Below are 11931 nucleotides of genomic sequence, written 5' to 3'. Positions count from 1 at the left end.
TCGAGCGGCAAATGTTCGCACCAAACCACGACGGATTAGTACTAACACTCCTACCAGAAAGATTAACCAATAGCAGCAGCGGCAAGGGGAAAAAGAAAATTCCAACAGGGCAAGTGGTTGAGTGAAACATGAAAGGGTGGTGGACCGGTTTGACCTTGTTCTGCGTCCAGGTCAGGTCCATGTATATGTGTGTCGTACTACGTGTGCTACTTGATTTTGACGCTTCAACCGAGATTAGTTACACAAGAAGAGCAGCGAGGTGAAATTTTCCGGTGGAAAGGGAGGTCGGAATCGACAGAGCTGGTAAGTTGGCAACCATGCAGAATCTTTGTTGGTCGTTGTGATATCGGATCACCGTTTTTCGTTGGTTAGAGAAAAGAAACATGCAGTAAAGCTGAAGCAAGAACGATAGGATTCCAATGATTAACTGACTGAACCGAAGAGAATCCAATGATTTGCGTACAAATAGAGCCATTCTCTCGAATTTCTTTTTTTAGTTGTTTTTAGTCCCAGTGCCTTAGTTCTGACAGGAAATGAAAACGATATTTCCATGATTTTTTTTATTTCAGGAAAATTTACTTATTGCAACGTAACCCAAGGGATGTTATTCCAGTTGGAGTTGACACTGAAACAGTGTGAAGTACGTCCTGAGCCTCAGATGGAGTTAAGCCTACGTGGATCGGTTCCCTTTTCGCTCTGGTATACATGAACCCTTTTCGTACACTCGTCCGATTTGTAATGGCAGGAAATGAGTGGGGAAAAAGTAAGCAAAATTGTCAACATATGCAGCAGATGGATTTATATAGGCAACAAATTGCTATAGATGTTGCTAGGGAGAGGGCCCTCCAATTAACCATCTCTGCAAAAGAGATCTGAAGTTGGCAACATGATCATAAAATGGTCATTTTGCGAATCATTGCATGTTTATTGCTTTCAAGTTCTTGGAGCCTACCACTCATTTTTTTTAAAAAAAATGAAAGCACTTGGAGCCTACTATATGCTAAATTGGAGTATGGTATTTCATTTCTCTTCAATCTTTTGCCTTTCTTTGATTGAGAATTAAGATAGCCGCCCTGGTCGATGTCTTTGATCTTGTCCTCTTCTTTCCTAATGGAAGCTGAAGGCTACTTAGAAAATAGTCAGTTGACAATGATATTTGCGTGGCAGATAACAGGATAGCATGATTAGATTCCCCGTCATTACCACAAACCAATACTAGGATTAGAACATTGTGATGACAGTTTGGCATGCGCTTTACTGGTGTCCAAATCACAGCTGCCCCATCAGGTCCAAGGTAATTAGGTAAACCAGCGCAATCATTTCTTTCTTTCAAGATCTTGTTTTGGTTCTCCGGGTCATTGTTGCAACCAGTGAAACACGACCTGATGCAACCGCAATATACGACATCGTAGTAGCAGGGAATTCCATCACTCGAGTGTCGGCAGATCGGGAAAGATATCTATCAATCGTTCTGCCTAGATCCACCAATTTATGTAGAAGCCCTATTTTTCGATAAAAAAATCCTCTTGGATGTAAACTCTCTTATGTTGGACTGAATAGGGACAGGAACAGCTGATTGACGTTAAGAACAATTTTAAAATGAAGAATAAATATTTGTTCATTATGATCTGCAAAGATGTCACTGCAGAAAAAAGTGCCACTTTTTCTTTATTGCAACGTCACCAGCCTCATCTTCTCCTTCATCAGTGATCAGTCTTCTGACGAGAGGCCTTGTGTTAGTGGATAGCAGAGAGCTATCATGTTCTAAACCCTGCTTATGTATGCAAGGGGGTGTTTGGGTCTTAGCCCCTGTCACATCGAATGTTTGGACACTAATTAGGAGTATTAAATATAGGTTAATTACAAAACTAATTTCACAACCCCTAGGCTAAATCGCGAGACGAATCCATTAAGCCTAATTAGTCCATGATTTGACAATATGGTGCTACAATAAACATTTGCTAATGATGGATTAATTAGGTTTAATAGATTCGTCTCGTGATTTAGCCTAGGGGTTCCGCAATTAGTTTTATAATTAGCTCATGTTTAATCCTCCTAATTAGCATCCGAATATCCGATGTGACACGGACTAAACTTTAGCTCCAGGATCCAGACACCCATAAATCATCCAACATTGGCTAGTGTTTATAAACTATGTTATGCACGAGCAGTTTGGTTTGTATTGGCTGCTATTAAAGCTCAGAGCAAAGAGATGCTGGGCCTGCCACGCCCATCTACGCTGGATGCTCCAATGTACTCGCTATCTTGGATTAAAATACTGCTTCCAGCGTGGAGTTAAGACATGGATAGCAGCTGAACCCACCCTGGTTATCTTATCTGTACCAGCTACAAGACCAATCTTCGGAAATGCACTTTTAGCTTTTCAGGTAGACAAAAAAATTATCCGTATGCTTTGGCGACAAAATCTGTTCCTAGTTGACTTTACCAAAAAAGAGTCAGAATTTAAAACTCTGATGAGTATTTACTGAGAAAAGGTCTGTAAGTTTGCATTTGTTGATGCCCTAGGGCTATATCAGACAACATGCACGCAAAGTCTGCAGAAGAGGTAAGCTATGCAGGAACAAACGCACGATTTGTCAGTAGTGCCATTTTCCACTAAAAATGCGGTCAGGATTATTCGTTAAACTCATGCTACAGGCCAGAAACTGGGAGAAATGATTCCGTTAGCTGAGATGTCGCCGGCTTGTGATGTAGCCCGTCAAGGCGTCAACGGTGACAGCCCAAGACAACACTGGTTCAGATAAAATCGGAGCAACGCTGATAAGGAAGATACAAGCAGCGATGTACAAACAAGATTGAATTGCACAATTTGCACTGGAGTCCACAAAATTGGGAGTATTCATGTCATCTGGACTACGACTCAGTTTTTTTTTTATAAAGGAGTACGACTCAGTTTAATGGGCGATTGAAGATTTATTCCTACTGCACACTCCGATGTCCGTACAGCACGAACAGATCCCAAGTAGTACGTGACCCAGATGCTACGGCAAATGGGGCACTAAGCTGGAGGTTTCGTCTCCCTCCATCCACAGTCCCGCACTGTGAACCTGCTGGTATCACTGTGGGGAAGCTCATTTGTGTCCCCCAATAGTGAGGAAACGACAAGCCATCTTTCTGACCTAGAATTTATGCGTAGCCTTGCATCATTGTCATTGGCTAATCCAGAAAGTTCATGACGCGACGCAACATTAAGAGGGGGCAATGGAGGGGGCTCTATTCAGTGCGATCTGATACCTGTAACAGAAGGGATGCCAATTCAGAACAGTGTCATGTGCATCGGATCTCCATGGAAGTTCGTTCATGGTTCTCAATCAAACAGTTCATAGAGATCCTGAAATACGATGCATTCGCTAGCAAAGATGATCAGTATCAATCGCTATCCTAACTGTCACCTTTCAGGACTCAGCTTTCAGCAAAGCGAGAGCTCGTGAAGCCATAATCTAAATCTAGGAAGATTTTCAAATCCAGGTTAACATAGCATGTTACGCAACAAGCACCTACAATTTATAATTTTTGATGAGCGCACTTGTAGTGGAACCTGGAATGCATAACAGAGATAGCTCACTAAGAACAGTCCGCTTCGACGGCAAGTGTTTTGGTGACTCCAGGGCATAAATCTTCCCCAAAGCCCCCATCTGACAGGGAGACTGCACAGCTATTGGTGTTCAGACAGGCCTGCCAAGGATAACGGGAAAAAAAACTGTTCAGTAAAAGTACAAAGCTTGATCTGGCAAAAAAAATCTTATCTTAGAAAAACAATCGTACGTGGATCTCTTTAGTGTCATTGTTGATCAGCTCATATGAACCACATGGTTACTTTGGAATTAAAAGTTAACTCTAGATGTTCTACCCAAAAAAACCTGATGGCCCTAAAAGGAAAAGTTCATCCCGATTATGTGGAACTGTAAACCTTAATTTATTCCCAATTGCACTAACACTGCAAAGTCAGAACCCAGGACTGACACTGATCGAATTCCAAGACTAGGTTCATGTGCATTAATCCAAGTCCACATGCATCAACACATCTCAAAAAGTCAAAACTGATGGTCCATCGCTCTGATCCGGAGATCAGATTCATGTGCGCATTTGTGTCATGAATCGAGAATAGCATTGCAAATTTTACCTTCTCAACAACAGATAAGGAGTTCGGGTGGTGGCAGCTTCCCTTTTGGTACGATCTGCAAGTTCCGCTGGGGTTTCCCAAGCTCGCAAACTTTACTGAAGATATATTTTTGCCCTTGGGGCAAGACAACTGCACTTTGGCTGCGGCTGTGGCATCATTTGTGATACTTTTATCCCAGGACTCTAAGTCTATGGAAGGATAGTGCTCTGACACAAAGGAGCATACGCTTGACACAACTCTTCTTGAGAATGTGATCTTCGTGGGATCCCCACCCTTCTCCTCAAAAACAACAAGGGTGTTCTCTGATGGATGAAACCATGACCGTGGGACATGGTACCTAGACCAAGCAAAGCAGACTGTGAAATACAAGACAATATAAGAATAAAATAAAATTAATGCTGTGAACTTTGCCAAATTCCATTGCATTACCATCTCTGAGTTGGCTGTCCACAACCTGTTCTGCACTTGTCTGGATTAAATGCTCCCCTGTAGTTACAACTGGGAGTGCACCTATCATCACTGGAACTAGTCCTGGGCCAATACCTCCCAATGGCATTTCCATTCAACCAAGCCAGGCCTTTCCCCATAGACTGCATGTCTATCCCAACTGGGTCATCTCCTTGTGGAACATCAACATTTACCTAGAAGCTTGTTTCATTAGTAAGATAGGAGGTTGTGGAGCCCTTCTGGAGAATGAAAATAGTAGAAGCTTACCTTGTACCATGTCAAAGGTTGGTTTTTCGGTGGCTCAGATTGTGGTATCCACCGTTTGTTACTTCTCTGATCAGGCTTGAACAAACTATAATATTCCCCTTCCAATCCAATCTATAAATATATGAAGAAAGTAAAAAACATGCATTTTCATCTCAATCTCAGAACATATCAGCACAAAAAAACTCTAATACTTTGTAAAAAAAATATGTTAAATTATATCAAATTCACCATGTAATTTCGAATTGAATTCTTGAATATAAATTTGTCCGGAAAATTTTGAAGAAATACAGCACCTTGTACGCCCAATTATTTGAAGACAAGTCTATGGCTCCATTTTTCAAACCAGAGATGTTCACATTTGTAAAGCCTGCTCCTATCCACTCATAAGAGGGTCCTGCATTCTTAGAGAGTGCATAAAGTCCTAATCAGTATGGAAAACTTTTACTCAAATAAGGTGTATGTTTCTCCTTTTTCCTCTCAGGAGTGTCCCTCACTACATTTGCATGCACAAAGAATAGCAATGTGTAAAGATTTTTCACACAGATAAATCAACAATCATGTTGAGTAACAAGTGCTTACTTGTAAACCAACGGTCATACTCAGAAGGGCAAGTTCATTCTTCCCAGTCCTCAGGTTGATAGGCAATTCCACAGTGAAACTTGATTTTGAACCATTGCCATATGCACTACCTGGAGGAGGTATCCACAACTAGTAACCTTAGAGGAGCTAATAACTAAGAGAAAACTGTGAAACTAACAAGCTAGCGTCTAAGAGTCAGAGGCAATGCAGAAGATGTATCGTTCAGCAGTGATCAGTGATGCTGGTAGAAACATGAAATCTACTTCTCAATGATATATTTTGACCACACAGGAATATATGGCTACTTCGAAGATTCATATGGGCTGAATAGGAACTATGGAAACCTCCCAGCAAAAAACCCACTCAAAATTTAAGTTAAGTGAATAATTTTCACTAGAAAGTAAGAATAAAGAACAAACCTATAAACTCATTATTCAGGAAAGCATGGACCCCATGGCCTTTGGAGTCAATGTTAAGAACAGCATGGCTCCCTTTTGATGGGTAACTTCCATCCACACTAAAACTGCTTATGACATAAAAAACAAACTTAGTCACAGGTAGAACTGGAATGCGCAAAGGATGGTTTGGAGCAAAATCAACTTATAGGATGAATGGACATCTCCAGTCTGGTCAATACCTGTGTAATTCATTAAATACACAATAAGCTTACACGAAAGAGGCTAAAGTAAACCAACCTTGTTGTATACCATAGGTAGTCAGTGGAGTCCTTTGTTGTATTAATATGGTCCACAAATCCATTTTGGACGAAGTCATTTTTACCCCAAATCCCAGTTCTCTCTCTGAAAATGCTCCATCGATCAGATTTTGAAGCTTGCAAACTTTCTGGAACCATAGTCACCATCGAAGTTTGAGATTGCACCTAAACATCACCAATCAAGAACCAAAAGCTTCAGGCCTCATTTCTTGTTATAAAAATGCCCAACTACAGTGTTTCTCCATAAGCTCATTAACGCTGGAGTATATAAACTATAAGAATCGGACAGTCTGCTACTGGTTACAAGCCTACAAACTTTCTGCCTCTTTTTAATTATTCAGATATTCACTATTTATTTACTGAGAAGAGCATTATCCATTTTATCTAAGAATGCTGAATCTGTTCCTATTCTAAAAAGCGAAAAGCACTAGGAAAATTGAATACCTTTGCAGTGTTGAACACCACATTCTTGCAGTCGGGAAGGATACTAACTGACCAAGCAGGAAGATCATATTTCCTGTTATTGAAAGTGACAATTTTGTCCTTTTCTGGATCAATGTTTGCCAGGAATGCAACACAGCCCCCGGACCGATCGGTGTAAATATCAGCCTGAATTAAAGATTCAATATTAATCTCAAAAGTCAGCAGGATTACGAAAATGTGGGAACTAGGGAAAGAAAAGGAATGGTGATATGCAGTAACACTAACACACAGGCTGAATCAAAGTATGCTGAGAGTTCACAGTGATCTAATAAAGCAGCCTTAGTGGAGTAAACATTAGTGCCATGTACAACATTAGCTATTAAGAATTTAGAAAGGTTGAACTTAAAATGACATGTAACTGATCTAAACACGTTGCATTTAACTAGATTACATTATTAGCCCACAAGTTATAACCCCAAGAAAACAAAGTTTATCTCCTGTTTAGGTCCCAGGGAAAAATAAGAATTTAGAAAGGTTGAACTTATATTGACATGCAAGTATGTAACTGACCAAAAACACATTGCACTTAACTGGATTACATTGTTAGCTCACACGTTGTAACCCCAAGACAATAAAGCTTACCTCTTGTTTAGGTCCCAGGGAAAGAAAAGTTGTGTTTCCATAAAGCAAGGCATGCTCGCACAATTTTATAGATTTGTGAAGCTCCCTCAGATGCGCCCACTTTGGAAATCTCCTAAGACCTGAGTTTCAGATCAATTAACAACGGTAAGATGGTCTGAGGCTAAAGATCATTGATGGGATAAGAGCAACAGAGCCTAACCATATTCATCAATTGGTGCATCATAGTCATAGCTAGTTGTAATGAATGGGCCCCCAGTAGTGCGACCAAAGTTTGTTCCACCATGGTACTTCAAAAGGATAGCAGAAACTTGGGTCAACTTTCGGTACTATGAAACTTCACTTTTTACCAGGTAGACGTACTGAATAATTGTGATTTCACTATTTCTGATGCTTGACTCTGTCTAGCAGAATACAGTGCTTTTAGCAACTTATAATATGAAAAATAACCGATACTCAAATCTTTATCATGTTAGAATATGAGTAATGCAGCAGAATTACCATATAGTAATTCTGAACACTGCCACCTTTCTCAAAAAAACGTGCAACGGCAAACGCAACGTCTTCAGGTGGTCTGTGGGGATTACTTTCACCAAACGTCTGGAACCTACACAAACATAGAAATTGATAAATAGTAGCAGATCAATTTACTTCAATTTTGAGAATGAAGGAGAAACGATGAAAATGGTGTGCACGATTTGTTCCATACTATGTTATCAACAACATCGTTTCTATAGAAGTATGCAAAATATTACCATCCTGGCCAATTCTCAGTCCACATTTTTGGCTTGGTTGGTGAATTTGGCTGGAATGTATCGCAGTAGAATCCATTGCACGTGTTTATCTGCAAATATCAATTTGAATGCATGAACAATCTGGTAGTGCATTGGAAATAGTTGATCTACCCAGCATCTTCCTATTACTCTCCCTCCGTTTCAATGTAGAAGGCCCGGTTCGACCCAGCATGGTCTTCAAACTTAGACTTTGATGTATAATTTCTCTTACACTATAATATTTGTAACAACAAAATCATAACCATAAGATTGTACTTCAAATATGAATCAAATTACATCACTTTTGCATAACAAAATGTATATCTTGTAAGGCTAATTGTTAGTTTAAGATTATGAGTTTTGACAATCGAAATGAGTGTGCGCCTTATAAAAGGAAACTCAAGAGCATGTGTGACTTGTGACTTGTGTCAATCCAAGAGTTTTTTAATAAAAAATTTGCAACTTTAGCGACTGTATGATTGGCGAAGCAAATCATGTTCTTTTTTAAAACAAGCAAATCATGTTTTAACTGCTAATAGAACAGTCGGGCATTGGATGAAATAAACTAACCACGGGATCGGGAGCATCAGACTCCTGGCACATTATCCAAGGGACACCAGTGTTCTGAGCAACGGCCATACTAGCTGCCCACATCGCGTATGCCTTGCCACCAGGTCCATATGATTGTTCATAATAATCTCCATATTCATTTTCTATCTGTGACGTATGAATATGACTGCCGGTAAGCTTGTTTCTTGAGAAAACATCAAACTGAATGAAAAATACTAGATCAACTATTATGACCTGAGCTAGGATAATATTCCCTCCCTGTGAAGCGAAGAGCTGCTCTTTCTTCATCATATTCACGATGTATGTCGTGAAGCTCTGCATATGGCTCTGCATCCGGAAAAGTCACTACAGTTAGCACCAAACTGGCAAACTAGAACAAGTACCACAGAAACTCTATGATATTCACATGTCCACCGCACCTTGAATGGCTCATTGCTCGTACGGAAGACCGTTCCTGGCACGTAATGCAGCCACACCGGCACGCCTCTGAAATATGATACACATATTGAACATCAGGAAAACGGAAACAGCGTAACAGAGCAATCGTAATTGTGAACAAAGGAAGATGACCCAAAGTTCCACTCGGCGGCGACGAACGGCCCGATGCGCAGGATCAAGAGGAGGCCGGCGTCCTTGACGACCTTAACGAATCGCACCAGGTCGAACCGGTCCTCGAAGTAGTACTGCAACCCAACGAAATTCACCACATGGAAACCCCACATTGTTCAGAAAGTAAAATAACAGCAGAACAACGCTCGATTCTGAAGGGCCCGCGCGAACCTGGCCTGGGGCGATCTCATGGCCGTTCCAGAACACGTAGGTCTCAATGCAGTCGGCGCCGCCGTCCTTGGCCTCGGCCACCAGCTTGGGCCACATCTGCGGGCACGGGTGCCGCAAAGTTACTACTGCTGAGTGCTGATGCGGCTACGATGTCGATGAGTGCGCACGCGTAGAGGCTTGGTGTCGCGAGGGGGCCCACGTACCTCGGGGACGCTGCGGGGGTAGTGGATGGCGGTGGAGATGAGGAGGCGGCGGCGACCGGCGATGATGAGGGAGCGGTGGTCGTACGTCACATTGGAGGCGGCGTCGAGCGACGGCAGCAGCAGCAGCATCAACAGTAGCAGGCACGGAAGTGCGGAGGAGGAGGCCGCGGCGGCGGCGGCCATGGTCGGAGCTGAGCGTGTACGGAGCACGGTGGTGGCGGAGGTGGACGGTGGTATTAATAGCGGTACGCGGCGTGGAGTGAGAGCGAAGTGTGGTGGCCGAGGACGGACAGGGGAACGCCGCGGCGGGGGGAGTGTTTCGGTGGGGGACAGCGATGCGCGAGGCAGAGCAGAATTATTGCATGGGACGAGGATTTTGGGGCTTGCCGCGCCGTGGGATTGGGTGCGGCAGGTGTCGCGGTGTGCCGTGCCCACCGTGCGTGAACGGCCAACCCCGGCCCGCCGGCGGCGTTCCGCTTCCGCCAAAAATGAGAAAGGTGAAAATGTCTCTGCTCCGTGACCTCCGTTACACGATGACGAGGCGGATGCCGTCACGCGGACGGCCAAGGCCAACCGCACGCCCGTGTACGACGAGCTGGCCGGCCGCCGGTGGGCCTGCTGCGTGCTGCCGACGGTTTCGCGGCGCGGGGCGCGCGGCAGGATCCCACGATCCTGGTGGCGGAACGGCCGATGCTGCGGATGCAGGAGGAAATGCCGGGGCACGGCCGGGGCCGGCCGCAGGATTGTTGCGTTTGGATTGGGCGCGCGCAGCGGATTGTGTGGGGATGGACATGGATGAGCCTGTCAGCCTGACCAACACCGACACGGCGCAGGGAACCGTGGAGCGACACGGCGCAGGGAACCGTGGAGCGACTCGGCGTCGCCGCGCATGTGACCTTGGTCTGGGCTGGTCAGAGCAGGCGACCCATGCTCCTGGCCCCCACGGGCCACGGCATCGGCGGTGCACGCGTGGTGTGCAGTGCAGTGTGCAGGAGATAACGATGTGGCCGTACGGGACAGCTGGTTCAAAAGATCAGAGAACTCTGTCTTTGCTTGATTTTGACAAAAAAAGAAAAGCATTTTTGGGTTGTTCTCAGCGGAAAACTGAGCTACAAAGACTACTGCCCGACTGCTAGTACTTTCTGCTATTCAAATTGAGCATCTTGTTAGGTGGATGAAGTTCGGGATAAAATCCAATCCTAAATTAGTTCGGTACTTTTCATAAGTCGTGCCTTAGTGCATGGCATTATGACAAGTTGACAATCGTAGGATGCTGCCAAGCTGGAGGGTATCACTTGATATATTCATCTAGCGTTCATCTTTTTGAACAATATCTAGCGCTCATCTGCATTGAAAAACCTTTCATGCTTTACTTTATATTCTATTAATATTCTTTCTTTGTATCCTAATGTCATAATTTTGTGGCTTAGTAGATATACCAATCGCTCCGCTATGCAAATTGACGGGCAGGTAGATCATCTATCATACACTCTTAGAGCTTGTTTGCTTAGGGTAAAGCTTTTTCAAAAAGATGCTTCTAACTTTTGACTCTAGGAGCCTTCCAAAAAAAACATGTGGTTTCTTTGGCAACCTTATTTTTAAAGGGCTAGCTACTGGCGTTTGAGTGAATGAAATGCTAATGTCTGAAATACCCCTGACCATTTTAATACATATTTTTTATTTGCAGGATGTTTTCCATCACTATATTCATCTTGATCCCTCTCAAAAGAAAAGTGATTTAGGAACACGTTTACTTTTCACGAATCAAACTGAAAAAATGATATGATCATCCAGTTAAAATCAAGATGAGATCCAATTCTAAACAATTTCAATGGTTTTATCTGAGAATGTATGGTCGTATGGAGTGGGCACATAATGATACTACTCCTTGTAAACAAAGTAGGACACTACGATAATTATGAGAAGTTGCCAACCCACGAGAGGTTCCCCAAGCTTAATGTAATCTCTAATTCTTAATGTATATCCAACTAGCATTCTTCCTACTTTTACACATATAGCTTTTACATATCTATCTACAGCTCTATGTTAACTTTAAACCTCTACTTGCAACTTTTAGTCATCTTTGACAAATATAGCCACCCCAACTTTAGCTTGCCTTTTACAAATATGGACTTGATCCAATCAATATGTATAACTATAATAATTATTGAAGGACAAGTGGATTCTTCTACTTTATGTTTGGATCCACATAGATTGTGGACTTACTAAACTGTGGAATCCAACTTGTCATCTGAATATCCTAGATTGTGGTCTAGGTTTTACAATCCACTAATTTGTGGAATCATACAAGTTGCCTCATCCTAGCTTTACTAGTCTGTGAGACAACCGCACTCACAATATGGGTGAATCCAAACAGAACAACAATTCATA

At 42.8% G+C, this 11931-nt stretch overlaps 1 protein-coding gene across 4 annotated transcripts; it reads right to left on the bottom strand.

Moving 5' to 3' along the window:
* Positions 1 to 2805: 2805 nt before the first annotated feature.
* On the bottom strand, positions 2806 to 9885 carry LOC101776516 (beta-galactosidase 3). 4 transcript variants are annotated; one of them, XR_002677948.1, is made up of 20 exons: positions 9541 to 9885; positions 9338 to 9433; positions 9128 to 9240; positions 8977 to 9043; positions 8792 to 8884; positions 8558 to 8704; positions 7970 to 8058; positions 7716 to 7821; positions 7417 to 7504; positions 7218 to 7336; positions 6597 to 6761; positions 6133 to 6317; positions 5857 to 5963; positions 5438 to 5547; positions 5152 to 5259; positions 4859 to 4969; positions 4574 to 4785; positions 4145 to 4481; positions 3523 to 3696; positions 2806 to 3255 (listed from the first exon to the last, which is right to left on the bottom strand). XR_002677948.1 is itself a non-coding variant. In XM_022827173.1 (20 exons), exons 1-19 carry the CDS (start codon positions 9721 to 9723, stop codon positions 3586 to 3588), a joined length of 2547 nt encoding a protein of 848 aa, XP_022682908.1. In that variant the 5' UTR covers positions 9724 to 9885; the 3' UTR covers positions 2806 to 3255; positions 3560 to 3585. The 4 variants fall into 4 exon arrangements, 3 of the variants coding, with proteins under 3 accessions (XP_022682908.1, XP_022682907.1, XP_004970751.1); XM_022827173.1 differs by having other exon boundaries at positions 3560 to 3696; XM_022827172.1 differs by lacking the exon at positions 2806 to 3255 and having other exon boundaries at positions 3277 to 3696.
* Positions 9886 to 11931: the final 2046 nt, after the last annotated feature.

The sequence above is a fragment of the Setaria italica genome, chromosome V, assembly GCF_000263155.2.
Source record: "Setaria italica strain Yugu1 chromosome V, Setaria_italica_v2.0, whole genome shotgun sequence".
Lineage (NCBI taxonomy): Eukaryota > Viridiplantae > Streptophyta > Magnoliopsida > Poales > Poaceae > Setaria > Setaria italica.
Note: the sequence above shows the minus strand (reverse complement) of the source record. Positions and strands in the feature narration are given on the sequence as shown.

Coding starts and splice junctions, on each gene's coding strand:
- LOC101776516 (XM_022827173.1), bottom strand. CDS start 9,723: ATGGCCGCCGCCGCCGCGGCCTCCTCCTCCGCACTTCCGTGCCTGCTA. Junction 5,548..5,856: donor CCTGAATAATGAGTTTATAG/GTTTGTTCTTTA, acceptor TACCTCCTCCAG/GTAGTGCATATGGCAATGGT. Junction 5,260..5,437: donor GTATGACCGTTGGTTTACAA/GTAAGCACTTGT, acceptor GCACTCTCTAAG/AATGCAGGACCCTCTTATGA.